This window comes from Herpailurus yagouaroundi, unplaced genomic scaffold (genome assembly GCF_014898765.1).
Source record: "Herpailurus yagouaroundi ecotype Mexico unplaced genomic scaffold, PumYag 100, whole genome shotgun sequence".
Lineage (NCBI taxonomy): Eukaryota > Metazoa > Chordata > Mammalia > Carnivora > Felidae > Herpailurus > Herpailurus yagouaroundi.
In genome coordinates this window covers 65,388,593-65,403,072 of record NW_024412391.1, presented here as the reverse complement: position 1 = coordinate 65,403,072, position 14,480 = coordinate 65,388,593, and the positions used below count along the sequence as shown (strand labels likewise).

The following is a 14,480-nucleotide window of genomic DNA, read 5'->3' as shown; positions in this document are numbered from 1 at the left end:
AGAGAGAGGGAGACACAGAATCGGAAACAGGCTCCAGGCTCTGAGCCATCAGCCCAGAGCCCGACGCGGGGCTCGAACTCCCGGACCGCGAGATCGTGACCTGGCTGAAGTCGGACGCTTAACCGACTGCGCCACCCAGGCGCCCCTCAATGAACTTTTTATATTACATGAAATCTATTGTTTTGGCTTGTAGTTTGAATGAATGTTTTACCCAGGCATGATTTTGTAACATCATGCACTGGGCATCTGAAAATACTGGTTTAATGAATTACGCAAAGATTCTAATGTTGACACATCGTATACAAAATCCATTTGTTACTAAATTTTCCTCTGCAGAAAAGTCTCAAGAATTAGTAAATTGTCAAGTTGATAGTAGTAGATTGTTTTCTAAAATTCTTACTTTTTATTTGAAACATTTAATATTTTATCATTGACAACAAATATTGCCAATGAATTTCTTTAAAAGCACAAACAGGCCGATTTAATTTTCAAGAAAATGTCTGTCAAATACCCAAATCTGAATGGCACTCGGCAGTCATTCTTTCAAGCAAAAATGTTATTCCATGAAAGAAGTAGCTAAATACATGTCCTCAGTGGTTGAACTTTAATAAAATTAACGTTCACTATTTCATCAAGGACATTCTTAAGTGAAATAGATATTTTTTTTTTTTTTTTAATTGCAAGTGCATGGCAGTGAGGAATAATGAATGACTCAGTCTGGTGCCCCTGCTTTGATTTGTGCTAAGGCCGGAGAAGCTTTATTTAGTATTGATTTTACTATCAGTGCAAATTCCAGCAGTTAAAATGCAAATAACAGTATTATTATAAGGAGCTTTGACTTTGCAGATACTCTGAACATGTCTTGGGGATACCCAGAGGGCCATGGACCACAGTTTGAGAACTGCTATGGTAGGTATTAGGATAAACTCAGAATATAAAAACAATTAAGGCATGATCCCTATTCTCACGTTTATCTTTTAACAGAGGAAACCTATAGAGATGATTACAACATAGCTTTAGAGATACAAGAAATGGCAACACTGGGGGATGACTCATTAAAGACCAGCATGGAAGCAGAGACCTCGTAGAGTACTTTTGCAATGCAGACAAGCAATGATGAGGCCTGACCTAAGGTCAGTGGAATGGAGACCTAAGGTGAGTGGAGAAACTTTCAAGGTGGTGGAATTATAGGATGTAGCGATTAACTATGAAGAATGAAGGAGGAGGGCAATGGGGTAGATAGCGATGCCCTTCCTACATATGCATTACAGGAGGGGCAGGTTGACAGCCGGGTGGGAGGAGATAATAAATTCAGTTTTGGATTTATTGACAATGAGATGAATGTGAGGTCTCTAGAGGTGTTGACCAGGCAATTAAATATTTCTGCTCCTTCCCTGAAAGCCCTGCAGTTTTCTCATTCGCTGCTGTATCCCCAGTGCCTAGCTCTTAATGTTGACTGAATAAATACCTAAATACGGTCAGGAGCTCGTGAGAATAATATAAAAAAATTAAATTTGGTAGTCATTATATATATGCTTATTTGAAACCACAGGAGTGGGTGCAGCAGTATGACGGTAGCTGTAAGACTGAACTCCCGCTTTAAATCTCTGGCGGTTCAACAGGCAAAAGTGGAGTTCTTGGGGCAGGTTGCCTCAGACAGGTCGCGACGGCCTATAACACAGATTTATTTCGGAAACCTGTTTCTGGATAATCCAGACAACCAAGATTTGTTACCTTTATGCCGTATATTAATACCTGTCAGACTGGTTTTAACTGGGGTGGCGTGGGACTGACCTCATCGTCCCACCCTTCGGTGTGCAGAAGCAGTCTTTCAAAATTCCCCTTTTCCTGACTCCGTGGGCGGTCTCTCAGAGGCTTCCGCACCCCGGCCCTAAGCAGGATCAGGTGCAGCAGACCCGCGAGCCCGGGCGAGGGGCGGCGCCCAGGCCACCCGCCCAGCTGACGTGATGTATGCTGAGATCACCTCACGAGCGCTCGGTGCAATCATCGAGCGCCCTGCCGTCTCCGCCGTCTACTCGCAAACCTCGCTCTGAGATCCCTCCGCCCGCCCCCTCCCCGCACCGAATCGTGGCGCCCCGCACCCACGGCACGCAGGCTCAGGTTGTCTGAGGTTCCCAGAGGTAATCGCCTCCTAAACTCAAGTTCTCTTCTTTCTCTGTACCACCCATACCATAAGTGCAACTTGCTTTTTCAGGTCCTTTTTCCTGGCGTAAGGAGACCTCGGTGGTATGCAGTCTTATTGAGAGGCGTGGCCAGCATCGGATCCCGCCTCGTTCTGTGACGCCGAGGGTGGTTCGCAAGGGAGCCACGGGTAGGGGTGGGACTCGGTTTAGTGGGAGAGCTGGGGGCCGGGGCCGTGTCCGGACGCCCATCTGCCGGCTTCTCTCGCTCCGTGGATTCGGAGGAGCGGCCGCGACCTCGGCCTCCAGCGTCTCCAGCGAACTGTAGTGGATGCTGTGGCGGCCAGGATGCTGCTGCTGGGATTACTGCAGGCGGGCGGGTCGGTGTTGGGGCAGGCGATGGAGAGGGTGACCGGCGGCAACCTCCTATCCATGCTGCTAATCGCCTGCGCCTTCACGCTTGGCCTAGTCTACCTGTTCCGCCTTGCAGTCGGCCACCTGGCCCCCATGCCGCCCGGGGCGGTAAGTGCACCCCGGGGACCCGGGCGGGGAACGCAGCGACCGCTGTGGCCGAAGGGCGAGCCAGGCGACGACAGAGGCGGCCAAAGGGCTAGCAGGAGTGGTGACCACGGCCATGCTTGGCTGGGCGGTGGAAGCGGGCGCACTGGGGGCTGGGAGGTGGCCGCAACTCTGCTGCTGATGGTCGAGACTGCCTTGACCTTGCTAGCCTTGGTGCTGGGGGTCCGGCTGGCCAGGAACTCCAGGATCATAGTGGTGTTATAGACTTTGGCGGAGTCCCTACTGGGGATGGGATGCCCCTGGCAGCTTCGGTCCCTGTGGCGGTCGTCTTGATGACTGCGCCCTTGTGGGGTTCAATGTCCTGCGGCCTGTGATATCGCCCCTAATGGCGACTTAATATCAGTCTGAAGGGGGGAGTGTTTGGTAGGGTAAGAGTGACTGGATTGTCACTTCTTGTGCCAATGAAGTATCAGTTTCTTTAATTTAGTGCCTTTATTGACCATTAGCTTCATACTTACCGAATATATTTGATGAATGCATCCTTAACCAACCAACACCAAGTAGCTTTTAAAACTGCCTTTCACAGTTTTACAGTTTTACATTCCACTGCCTTTGTACAGTGGAATGTACGAACTAAAAGTTTTATGAAAGTGCCTTTTATAGTGAGTGCTAAAGCACCTGCTAGGACTGATCTACCCTCTCTTTAAAATCAGTGGATGAGATGTGTTTTGTTTACTGATAAATGTAGCTTCTTAAACATTTCACTTTCTGTACACGTTACTGTTTGTCTTTTTCTGTACCTTCTTTAGGTATAGAAAGAATCTGGGACTAAAATTGTGAGTGGTAGTGGTGAAGATGCTGTTGTTTGATTTTCCTGTTTTTTTTTTTTTTTTTTTTTTTCCCCCCCCCACTGCTGTTGGTTAAGAAAGTTGCCTAGAACCACAAATAAATATTCTGGACAGTGTTCAGCATGTCCAGTTGCAATACCTTTGTGTTTGTCTAGTTATTTATCTTACATCACGTTCTGAGTTTCTGTTTACTATGGCCACTCCTAAGATATTTGCAGTTTAGCTGTTCTTAAGTTATTGATGCTTTATTTTTTATTTCATTTGTTTGGTCATGAACCTAAACTGGATTTCTCCTTTAGAATGAAATGTGAGTCCACATTTTGTTTTCTCTTGCAGAAAAGTCCACCATACATTTTCTCTCCAGTTCCATTCCTTGGACATGCCATAGCATTTGGGAAAAGCCCAATTGAATTCCTAGAAAATGCATATGAGAAGGTAAGTCTTCCAAATAATTACAGGAAAAGAAATTAGTGCTTTTCAAACTTTCTTTTAGATGGCAGAACATTAAAAAAAATTTGTGATCTTGTGCTTCTCCCCAGTGTAGGAAACAGATTAAATTAGAGCCGCTCCTGTTTAAGAGCTGGAAGGGTCTTGGAGATCCTCTTAATCTCTTCTATGTCCTGGGTGATCTCCGAAACATCACCTGAGGGAACCTGTAGTTCTGGCAGCTATGGCCTAAAAACCACTAGCCTAAATTTTGTACTTACTGATCGTAGTTAAAATTGATACTGATTGACCCTTATTTTTCTTAACCAGTCGTCTGTGGGATTTTCTAACCTGCCTTAAATCTCTTCTGTGACTTCAGTTTTGTCTGCTTAGGTGATGCCACGGCCACTCAGATCTTTGCCCTTCTAACAAGCTTTCCCGTGCTGATTCAACCATTTATTCCACAGGCCCACTTTGAATGGTTGTCACTCTTAATGGTTTCATTTCCACAGTATAAATTTAGACACTTTATTCTGAGACCATAACTTCTTTTCCCAGCTTGCCTGTACAGTTCCTTCCATTGTAACCACTCTTTGACCTCATTAGATCTTCTAGTCCATTGTCCCATTTACTTTCTCCTGATCTATTATTAGCCTCTTTACTTCTCTTCTTTTTCCAGTCCGGCACCATGGTCCACCATTTCAGTTACACTTTAGCCAATACCATACGTTTCCTTTTCATTTTACTTACATGGTAAAACCCCAACCTTGGAGGGAGGCTATTAGTCATTTTCTTCTTGCACCAGTTAGGAAGTTCCTTCCTAGCTTCCATGATTCCCTACCTTGAATGAGCTTTGAACACTGCTCAACAGTCGTATCATGCCAAAGTATGGTTGGCATACTTTGTGTTTGCCACACTGACAGTTCAGACCTTCATTTTCTAAACTTCTGAATCTTCCTATCAAAGCAGATGATTTCGTCTCCTCTTTAAAGAGAGATGTATAACCATCCAAAGAGAACTCTCTCATGCTCCCACTTTGAAACATACATTCTCTTTTCTTCCTGTTACACTAATTATAAAACACTTACTTTGTGCCAATACTGAGTGCTTTAGATAGATTATTTCACTGAAGCTCCACAAATTCCTTTCAGGTATATACATTTTATACATGATAACACTGAGAAACAGGTTATATAATTTGCTCTTGGGGCTCCCTGCTGGTTAGTGGTGAAGCCAGGGTTTATATATGGTCTGATTTCCAACTCTGTATGCTTTTAATAATAATAATAGTAATACAACACATGTAATGTTTACTACGGCCCACATACTCTTCTACAATATATTTATATGTGACATACACATCATGGATATAATCTGTATGTATATATATATGTATATATAATCTTGATAATAGTAGGAACTGTCATTATTTCCATTTTATGGATGAGGGAAACTGAAGTACAGAGAAGTTAAATTCTCTGTCTGTAGGAGCAAGGTCACAACAGCTAATACGTGGAGGACCCTGGATGTGAACCCTGGTAGTCTGGCTCTAGAATCTTGGGCTCTAGCTACTAGGTGCTGTCACCTTGGTTTTTATTTTGTTTCCTATTGGAAGTTAAAGTCTCAATCCATCTTTTGTCTCAGGAACATTATGCTGTTTTTCTTCTTTCTATAGTGACTTCTTCAACTGGATCTTTCCCATGTTCTCTGAAAAATTTTTCAAAGGTCAAAAGGACCAGAGCTTCTGTTGACCACTCAGTCTCCTCTCATGTCCTTCCCCCTTTAGCAAGTTTTCTGTACTTACTTTGTTTCCACATCTCCTGTTTACTTACTCTTCATACCACCCTTGATTAATGAGCTCCATTTCCTAATTCAATGAACTTGACCTCTCAGGTGTATTTGTCACTGGTAACCACAACTACTCCCTCCTCCTTAAATGTGGCTTCTCTCATATTTTCCCCCTGCTTCTCTGACTGTGTCTTCTCTAATTCATTCGTGGGCTCATGCCTGGCCATTTACTGTTGGGGTTCATGTTGGTTTGGTCCTTGGCCTTTATTCTTTCCTAGGTGATCTCCTCTCTACCTGCAGCTTCAGTTACCAGCCATATGTGGATGACACCCAAATTAATAAGCTCCAGACCTGGATGTTCACCTCTCACGTGATTCTTTTCTGAGATGTCTCAAAGGCATCAGAAATCCAATATTTCTGAAGTCTCACCCTTGGTTTTTCTCTCTCCAATCCTGGTTGTCCTGTTCTTTCTTCTCACCATTGTTCTGTTTTACAGTGAACTGAAGCCTATGATTCATTCTTGATACTTCCCTCTCCCTCTCTTAATCCATTTCCATCTGCAGATTCTCCAGAATAACTCAGTATACATTTGCTTCTATGGGCATTGTCCCACCATTAACCATGTGGCAAGTTTTCATCATCAGTTTCCTGTAATAGGCTCTAACTCGTCCTCTGGTATTCTTTCTGTTCTTGTCCCTCCCTCTTCTTCCTATAACAGCCAGAGGGACCTTTCTTTTTAAAATATGCATACATCAGTGTGTCTCTCGTATGCAGTTTAACATCTTCTATGGCTTTTCATTGCCTGTAAGGAAAAAACTGAATATGGCTTCTGAGACTCTGGTGTAGGCTCTGCAGACTATGCTCCTCTGTCCTTTCCTCCACTCTTTCCTTCAGGACCTTTGTGCATGTCTGGCCACCATGCTAATTCCTCCTCATCCTTGGAGCCTCAGCTCAGGTGGTCTTTCCTCTCTTTGGTCTCCCTTGTATCAGTTCTTTTATCACAGAGATACTTACCTTCCAGTAGTACTTGTCACATTTGCAGTTTTACATTTGTTGATGTGATTATTTGATTTTAAGTGGTATCTTTTTCAGTAGATTAAGCATCATGAGTCTGGAACAGTATTTTTGTTCACAATTATATCCTCAGAGCCTTGTCTTCAAAATAATCAGAAAACTGCAAGGGAAAGCATTTAACACTCAACCAGATTAACAAAGAATTAAAAATGAAATCATTTAGTGTTGGTGAGATAGTAGTAAAAACGGATAACTAAATAAACTTCCGATGTCTTTACACAGCAAATACTATATAACTTGTATAATAATGTAAAGGTCATAACCTTTGGTGACTCCTATAAACTTTTCTTTAACCAATGGGAAAAAAATCTATATTCTCAGAGATACTCATTGCAGAAATATCCATAAGAAGTGAAAAAACTGACACATCACCCATTTGTCCAATAATGAAAGAATAATTATTAAAATTATGTTTGTGTAAAGGATACTAAATATTTTCAGTATAAACTGAAAAAAATGAAAAGTTTATTCATATTTCATTTGGAACTGGATGAATAAAATTATAAATCTGCACAAAGACTGGGTGAATAACTGCATTAAGGCTTATGCACGTTTTAATTTTCAAAAGTAAAGAGGTTAGTATTTCTTTAGTGCTCCATATTTTTTGGCATCATCACTAAGGCTGCTTTTCTTTCTTTAGTATGGACCTGTATTTAGCTTTACCATGGTGGGCAAGACATTTACTTACCTTCTGGGGAGTGATGCTGCTGCACTGCTTTTTAATAGTAAAAATGAAGACCTGAATGCAGAAGATGTCTACAGTCGCCTGACAACACCTGTGTTTGGGAAGGGAGTTGCATATGATGTCCCTAATCCAGTAGGTGATGCTCTTCTCGCCAAGAAAGACATATCTATAATATAATGTTATAGGTAGTAGTGTAATATTGTACATGGAAAATGTGGAGACAATTCATTCCTTGGTTCAAAAATCTGAAGCATGAGACATTCAAAAGACAAAAACCCCTAGGAAACTGACAAAGAATGGGTATTTGTTTTGTAGTTGCAGGCACGGGCTAAGCAATTTTAAATGGTTTCCTGCAGAGAAATACAACCAATGATAACAGTGCATTGGAATTTGAGTCCATTGGGTGACAAGAAAATCCCATTTTTTAATCAGAAGGTCCTCCTGCCATCCCACTCCTCTGAAATTCTAGCATAAGAGCTTGTTTTGAGCTAGAGATTGTTGGCTTTAGAAGTTTGGTTTCTTTCCTCCTCCTAAAGTCCAATATTAAAGTGTTGCAAGTTGATACGAAAAACACAAATGAGATCATTGGCTCAATTGCTTGGTGTGGGCTCTGGCTGAGATCCTACCACACGTTACCAAGTATCCCAGTGCAGCAGTTAGGAGTCAACATCAAGTGTTATTTCTGGGGATGGGGGTAGGTGGGGGGAGCTGTGGGGGAATGAATGGCTCCTCAAGGCCAAAAGCAAGAGCCCTGGAAAACACCTGTGGTCAAATATATCTATTTTTTTCATACTGCTGATCAGATTCTTAAAATAGAAATGTCCCAATGGTTTAAAACCATTGGTTGTCTTAGGGTGAGTTTATTTTAGTCAGACTATATTGAATCGTAATTAAACTTCTGGAAGATAGTGAAAGGAACAATACTTGTTTGGGAATAGAATGGGAGAATATGTGAAGTAGGATAAAAATGATATCAAAGTGTAATGAACCTTTGGGAGATGCTGTTGGTGTCTGGGTTGGTTTGGAATACCAGAAGATAACAGGATAGGAAAGGTAAGCCCTGGAGTGAGGAGTGGCAAAATGTGTATGTAGGAAGGAAGGCGGAGGTGGGGTTCCTAATTTATTGTTAGTCTAGGGCCCGTGCACCAGGTGTTTCTCCACACATTACTTCAGATCCATGTAAACGCGCTAAGTTTCCCATGTCTGATGTAGTTTAAAAAAAAAATCCTTTTATTGTTTTTTAATCTTTTTTCAGAATATTGTTTTCTTTGGGTGTTACAGAGTTCTTATAATAGCCTAAATGAATCTTGTGACAAAACAAAATTGTGTTTTAATGCTTGGTATTATACCGTTAATATTTTTAAGGTGTTTTTGGAGCAGAAGAAAATGTTAAAAAGTGGCCTTAACATAGCCCACTTTAGACAGCACGTTTCTATAATTGAAAAAGAAACAAAGGAATACTTTCAAAGTTGGGGAGAAAGTGGAGAAAAAAGTAAGCAAATGTTTTGGTTTTGCATTTATCCTAATATTTCTACTTTTTTATGACTAGAAACATAAGAATATATGATATGTATAAAAAAATAAACTACAGCATTTGTGAAACCTCCTTAGATTTAATGGCAAGAATATGTTTTGATAACCATAGAGTTAAAAAGACCCAAGAGAAAGTGATTTTACCACTCATTTAGCAAAACTTTTAAAATGGGTTAACTAACATGCAGGTTATTCAGCTCATTTGTACAAATAATATAAAAATCGTTTTTTAAAGATTAAAATAAACTGATTGTAAAACTTTTTGCAAGGTCATTTTAAGACAATAAAATAACTTTTTTTTTTTCACCCCAGTGGGCAAGTAAAAATCTAAGCGATTTAGTTTTGTATATAATACCTTATTTATTTAATATTGTATGAGAATGATTTAATTCATGAAAAAAGTAAATTTAAATACATAGGTTTATTTTACCACCAAATGTATTATATGCTCTCTTGCATTATGTACGAGTATACTGAGTATAATTTGACATTCTTTGGATATTTGTATGAATCCATTCTGTAAATGGGACAATAAGTGTGCCTTTCAGAGAAAATTGCCATGGCCAAAGCAGGAAGCAACATCTGCCTACAGAGCATCAAGACCTCTTCTTAGGTCCCCATGTTTTTTCTGGGCATGGTCTTCAGTTTCTATAAAAGGTCCAGAAACTCGATTTTATTTTTAATACACCTAAAGTTGATGTGATCTGTTTCTAACCATATAACAAGCTGGTGTATAAACTAGAATGCCAACTTAATGAATACAAGTGAGACAAAGTTATAGCACTGAGAACACCAGAATTTGCCTGACTTCATTGGCAAATCTCATTGGAAAGCCAGGTGATAACTGGAAGTTCATTTGGTACATGTGGAATTAAAGAGCAAGGCGCAACTGGGTAATTTTTAGGACGTTTAAATGTCATCCAAACGTGCTTGCCTACACTGGTCTAAAATTTGGGATATACCAATTGGTGATGAGTTACAGTTTTCTTTCATATACGGTCAAGACTTCAAATTGTCCTGATTTTCCTGCTTTTGACCTGGGAAATAACCCATTCTTTGGTCTTTGGACTGCTGTTCTTTGGGAAGCATCTCCGATGCACTAAATAACCTTTTGCTGCTTTTGTTACACTGCGACCTGGAACTCCTGCAACTATATTCGTTTTTGTCTTCGATTTATCTTTTCAAGTTGAGTCATGAGTGAGGTTTAAAGATGTCTTTGTGGCCCCTGTTTTGGCCACTTGGGAGTGCTTCCCATCATGAGTTTCTTGCCTCTCTTTGTTGTGTCCACATGTCTGTCTGTAGGCTTTTTTTGATGATATGAACAGGAAGGATCTTTGGTTTTTGTTCTTAATTTTCCTTTTTAATACTTTCATATCTCTAAGAAAACAGAACATTTCAAAAGAATATTTGGTAATAGAACGGGAATGATCTTTTTTCCTCTAGATTTGTTTGAAGCTCTTTCTGAGCTCATAATTTTAACAGCTAGCCATTGTTTGCATGGAAAGGAAATCAGAAGTCAACTCAATGAGAAAGTGGCACAACTGTATGCAGATTTGGATGGAGGTTTCAGCCATGCAGCCTGGCTGCTACCAGGTTGGCTCCCTTTGCCGAGTTTCAGGTATGGATAAAAAAAACTATGCTTGTTTATTTCACTGTAGAACTGCTGTAGTGTCGGTATACTTTATGTTAACAAAGATAAAAAATAAAAGAGACAAATTAGGGGAGATTATGAGCCCCCATTCTTCTATAAGAATTCAAGACAGGTTTTCTGTATATAGTGAGCTCACTGAAGATAAGTTTCAGTTTATTAAAGCAGTGATTTGTTGTCCAGCTGTTCTAATATTTTAAAACCTACTTATCGCACATATTCCTTGTAGTCAGGAAAGTCTCTCAACTCTATCTGAAGGTGATACACCCCTCTATGCACTTATTTGAAAATATTTGACTGTTTTTATAGTATATTGTGAAATATCTTTCTTTTGAAGCATTAGTGGCTTTCTTTAATTTTCTCTGTCTTCTTACAACTATACTGTGATTTCCTTAAGGGCAGGGACCATCTGATACAAAGAAATACTGCTTATAGGACTTGACATACAGCTTGTGTATCAGTGGGCTCTCTGTACCTGTTGATTCACTGCTGTTCAGGTGAGAGATGGAGAGGAGTTAAGTTGGTACTCCCTTTTCCTTCTGCTACTTCTACATAGTTACAGGATAAAGAGGGGAAGAAAAAAGGAAAACCAGGAGGGTTTCTCTGGAATTCTTTAGAACTCGTAATACTTTATAAGGAGCTTGGCAGTTTTCAGAATTCTTTCATGCATAGCCTGTAATGGATTCTCCAGAAATGTGCATCGAGTCTGTTTTTACCTCTTCTGTCTCCTGGATGAAGTCAGAAATTCCTGAGCTTGGTACAATAGACCTTTCACACTTCAGCCCAGTCTTTCTCGGTCTTACCTGAACCAACTGATTTAACTAAATTATTCCATTGCTTTTCTTAAACAGGACTTATGTTTTTCCTGGCACTGCTGTGTTCATTTTGGTAAACTTCTTCTGCCCACATTATCTCAGTTGATCCTCAGTGACAGTCTTACAAACAAAGCAGGGCAGCAATTTTTATTAGAAGGCTTGGTTACAAAGGGGCTAGGTAGTCAGATTGCCTGGTTTTAAATTTCAGCTGCATTGCTTTCTGGCTCTAGTGATCTCATGCAGTTACCTGTGAATTGAGGATAATAGCATCTACCTCACAGGAGGTCAAAGTGGGTAATTCATGTAAAACACTTAGAGTACCTGTTACCCAATGAGTACCCTACTTTAAAGGTAAGATTTGGGGAGCTGAAGTTTGTTTTGTGACTCTACTAGTGTTTTTGCCCCTTACAAAACATGTGGTCTCAGAAAATAAAAAGAATCAAATCCTATATGCTATAGTCATGTTCTAAATCCTAGATTTTATATAATCCTAAATAAATCTTAAGTTTATTCAAATCCTGAATCCTACAGAAAAACCAGAATGACTATCTTCTTCAAGAATTAATTTGGTCAAAATTGGAATTTTAATTAATTTCATTAATTTAAAGGATTATTCTGCTGTTAAACCAGAAATGGATTCTACAGGAATAATAACAAGTCTTATGTTAGACCTTCATTAGAACACAGGTGGTGGTATGTTAATAGTCAGGGTCACATATGTAAAGACACCTTTCTTGCCTTTAAGGACCCTGGACATTTCTAACAGTATAAGAATTTTATGGCCTTTTTTTTTTTTTCCTCTTGGTTCTGATTTTTTGTCGATTATTATAGAGTTATTCAAGTTAGTTAAATAAGGTTATTTTCAAAATGAACTGATGCCAGAAAGTACTTTTTAGTCATTTTCATCTTTGAATTGCAGACGCAGGGACAGAGCTCATCGAGAGATCAAGAATATTTTCTATAAAGCAATCCAGAAACGCAGACAGTCAGAAGAAAAACTTGATGACATTCTCCAAACTTTACTAGATTCTACTTACAAGTAAGAGCTCTTTTAGCATGTATCAGGCTAATGCAGGAAATTACACATTACAACATAGTTAATTACAATTAAAAAGTAATGATGCTGACAGAATTAGTAGCTGTGACCCTTGGACTTTTTCAATGGATGAGACATAAAATACTGGGAACCTATGCCTTAGTGAAGTCCCAAGTGACTGTGCATGGGAAAAAGTTTGCTGATAAACTGCAGGGAAGTATTTTGTAATCAAAATCCTATTTGTCTTTGGTCTGTCTCTTTTCCCTAAAGGGGGAAAAATTCTCACTTGTGATGGGCAAATGCAAGAGACTATTATACCTGAAAAATGTATTCACCATGACCCTTTATTTAAATGTTGACAAGGGGCACCTGGGTGTCTCACTCGGTTAAGCTTCTGACTCTTGATTTTGGCTCAGGTCATGATCTCACAGTCATGGGATAGAGCCCCCTTTTGGGCTCTGCGCTGGGCATGGAGCTTGCTCCTGCTTAAGATTCTCTCTCCCTCAGAGAGCCAAAGCATAAGAGACTGTTGAGAACTGAGAACAAACTAAGGGTTGATGGGGGGTGGGAGGGAGGAGAGGGTGGGTGATGGGTATTGAGGAGGGCACCTTTTGGGATGAGCACTGGGTGTTGTATGGAAACCAATTTGACAATAAATTTCATAAAAAAAAAAAAAAAAAAAGATTCTCTCTCCCTCTCCTCTCTGCCTCTCTTCCCCGCTTGCACTCTCTCTCTCTCTCTCAGAATAAATACATAAACATAAAAAAAATAAATGTTGAGGCCTGAAATGGGTCTGCCACAATGGTAAATTTGTGTTTGTGATTCACTGTGTAGGGATGGGCGTCCTCTGACAGATGATGAAGTGGCAGGCATGCTTATTGGACTGCTCTTGGCAGGGCAGCATACATCTTCAACTACGAGTGCCTGGATGGGCTTCTTTTTGGCCAGAGACAAAACACTTCAAGAAAAATGCTATTTAGAACAGAAGACAGTCTGCGGAGAAGATCTGCCTCCTTTAACTTACGATCAGGTTTGTGGATTTTTAATTTCATTGCTGCCTTATGACTTTGAGTATCTAATGAGTGGCTAATTTTTAGAGGGGACAATTTGAGATCTTCTATTTATTGTAAATTAAATTAGCTTCTTTATTTTTAGAAAACTCCCCATAGCCCTCCCTGAAATGTCTTAATGTTGGATCCAGTTTGCTAGTATTTTGTTGAGTAATTTAACATCTATTCATAAGGGATATTGATGTGTAGTTTTATTTTTGGGTGTATAGTTTTATCATGACGTCTTTGACAGGTTTTGATATCAGAGTAATGCTGGTCTAATAGAATAAGTTTGTAAGTGTTCCCTCTTTTATTTTTTTGGAAGAGTTTATGAAGGATTGGTATTAATTCTTTCTTATGTGTCTGGTTAGAATTCACCAGTGAAGCCATCTCAGTTTGCTTGTCTTTGTGGGAAGTTGTTTGATGATTTGTTATAGATCATGTGTTCTGTTTCATCCTGAGTCTTTGGTTTATGTCTTTCTAGGAATTTGTCCATTTCACCTAGGTTACCTAATTTGTTGGCTTAAAATTGTTATAGTATTCTCTTACCATCCTTTTTATTTCTGTAAGGTCAGCAGTGATGTCTCCTTTTTCATTCCTGATTTAATAACTTAAAAAAAAAATTTTTTTTTTAACGTTTATTTATTTTTTTGAGACAGAGAGAGACAGAGCATGAACAGGGGAGGGTCAGAGAGAAGGAGACACAGAATCTGAAACAGGCTCCAGGCTCTGAGCAGTCAGCACAGAGCCCGACGTGGGGCTCGAACTCACGGACCGCGAGATCATGACCTGAGCTGAAGTCGGCCGCTTAACCGACTGAGCCACCCAGGCGCCCCAATAACTTTTAAAACAATAGCTTAAGGGGCGCCTGGGTGGCGCAGTCGGTTAAGCGTCCGACTTCAGCCAGGTCATGATCTC

At 40.1% G+C, this 14,480-nt stretch overlaps 1 protein-coding gene across 2 annotated transcripts; it reads left to right on the top strand.

Moving 5' to 3' along the window:
- Positions 1-984: 984 nt before the first annotated feature.
- CYP51A1 (cytochrome P450 family 51 subfamily A member 1) lies at positions 985-13,618 on the top strand. 2 transcript variants are annotated; one of them, XM_040472719.1, is made up of 7 exons: positions 985-1,155; positions 3,845-3,943; positions 7,437-7,613; positions 8,847-8,973; positions 10,458-10,632; positions 12,397-12,516; positions 13,348-13,618. In XM_040472719.1, the coding sequence occupies exons 1-7, from the start codon at positions 1,114-1,116 to the stop codon at positions 13,601-13,603; spliced, it is 996 nt and encodes a 331-aa protein (XP_040328653.1). In that variant the 5' UTR covers positions 985-1,113; the 3' UTR covers positions 13,604-13,618. The 2 variants fall into 2 exon arrangements, with proteins under 2 accessions (XP_040328653.1, XP_040328652.1); XM_040472718.1 differs by lacking the exon at positions 985-1,155 and adding an exon at positions 2,335-2,663.
- Positions 13,619-14,480: the final 862 nt, after the last annotated feature.

Coding starts and splice junctions, on each gene's coding strand:
- CYP51A1 (XM_040472718.1), top strand. CDS start 2,490: ATGCTGCTGCTGGGATTACTGCAGGCGGGCGGGTCGGTGTTGGGGCAG. Junction 3,944..7,436: donor TAGAAAATGCATATGAGAAG/GTAAGTCTTCCA, acceptor TTCTTTCTTTAG/TATGGACCTGTATTTAGCTT. Junction 8,974..10,457: donor GGGAGAAAGTGGAGAAAAAA/GTAAGCAAATGT, acceptor TTTTTCCTCTAG/ATTTGTTTGAAGCTCTTTCT.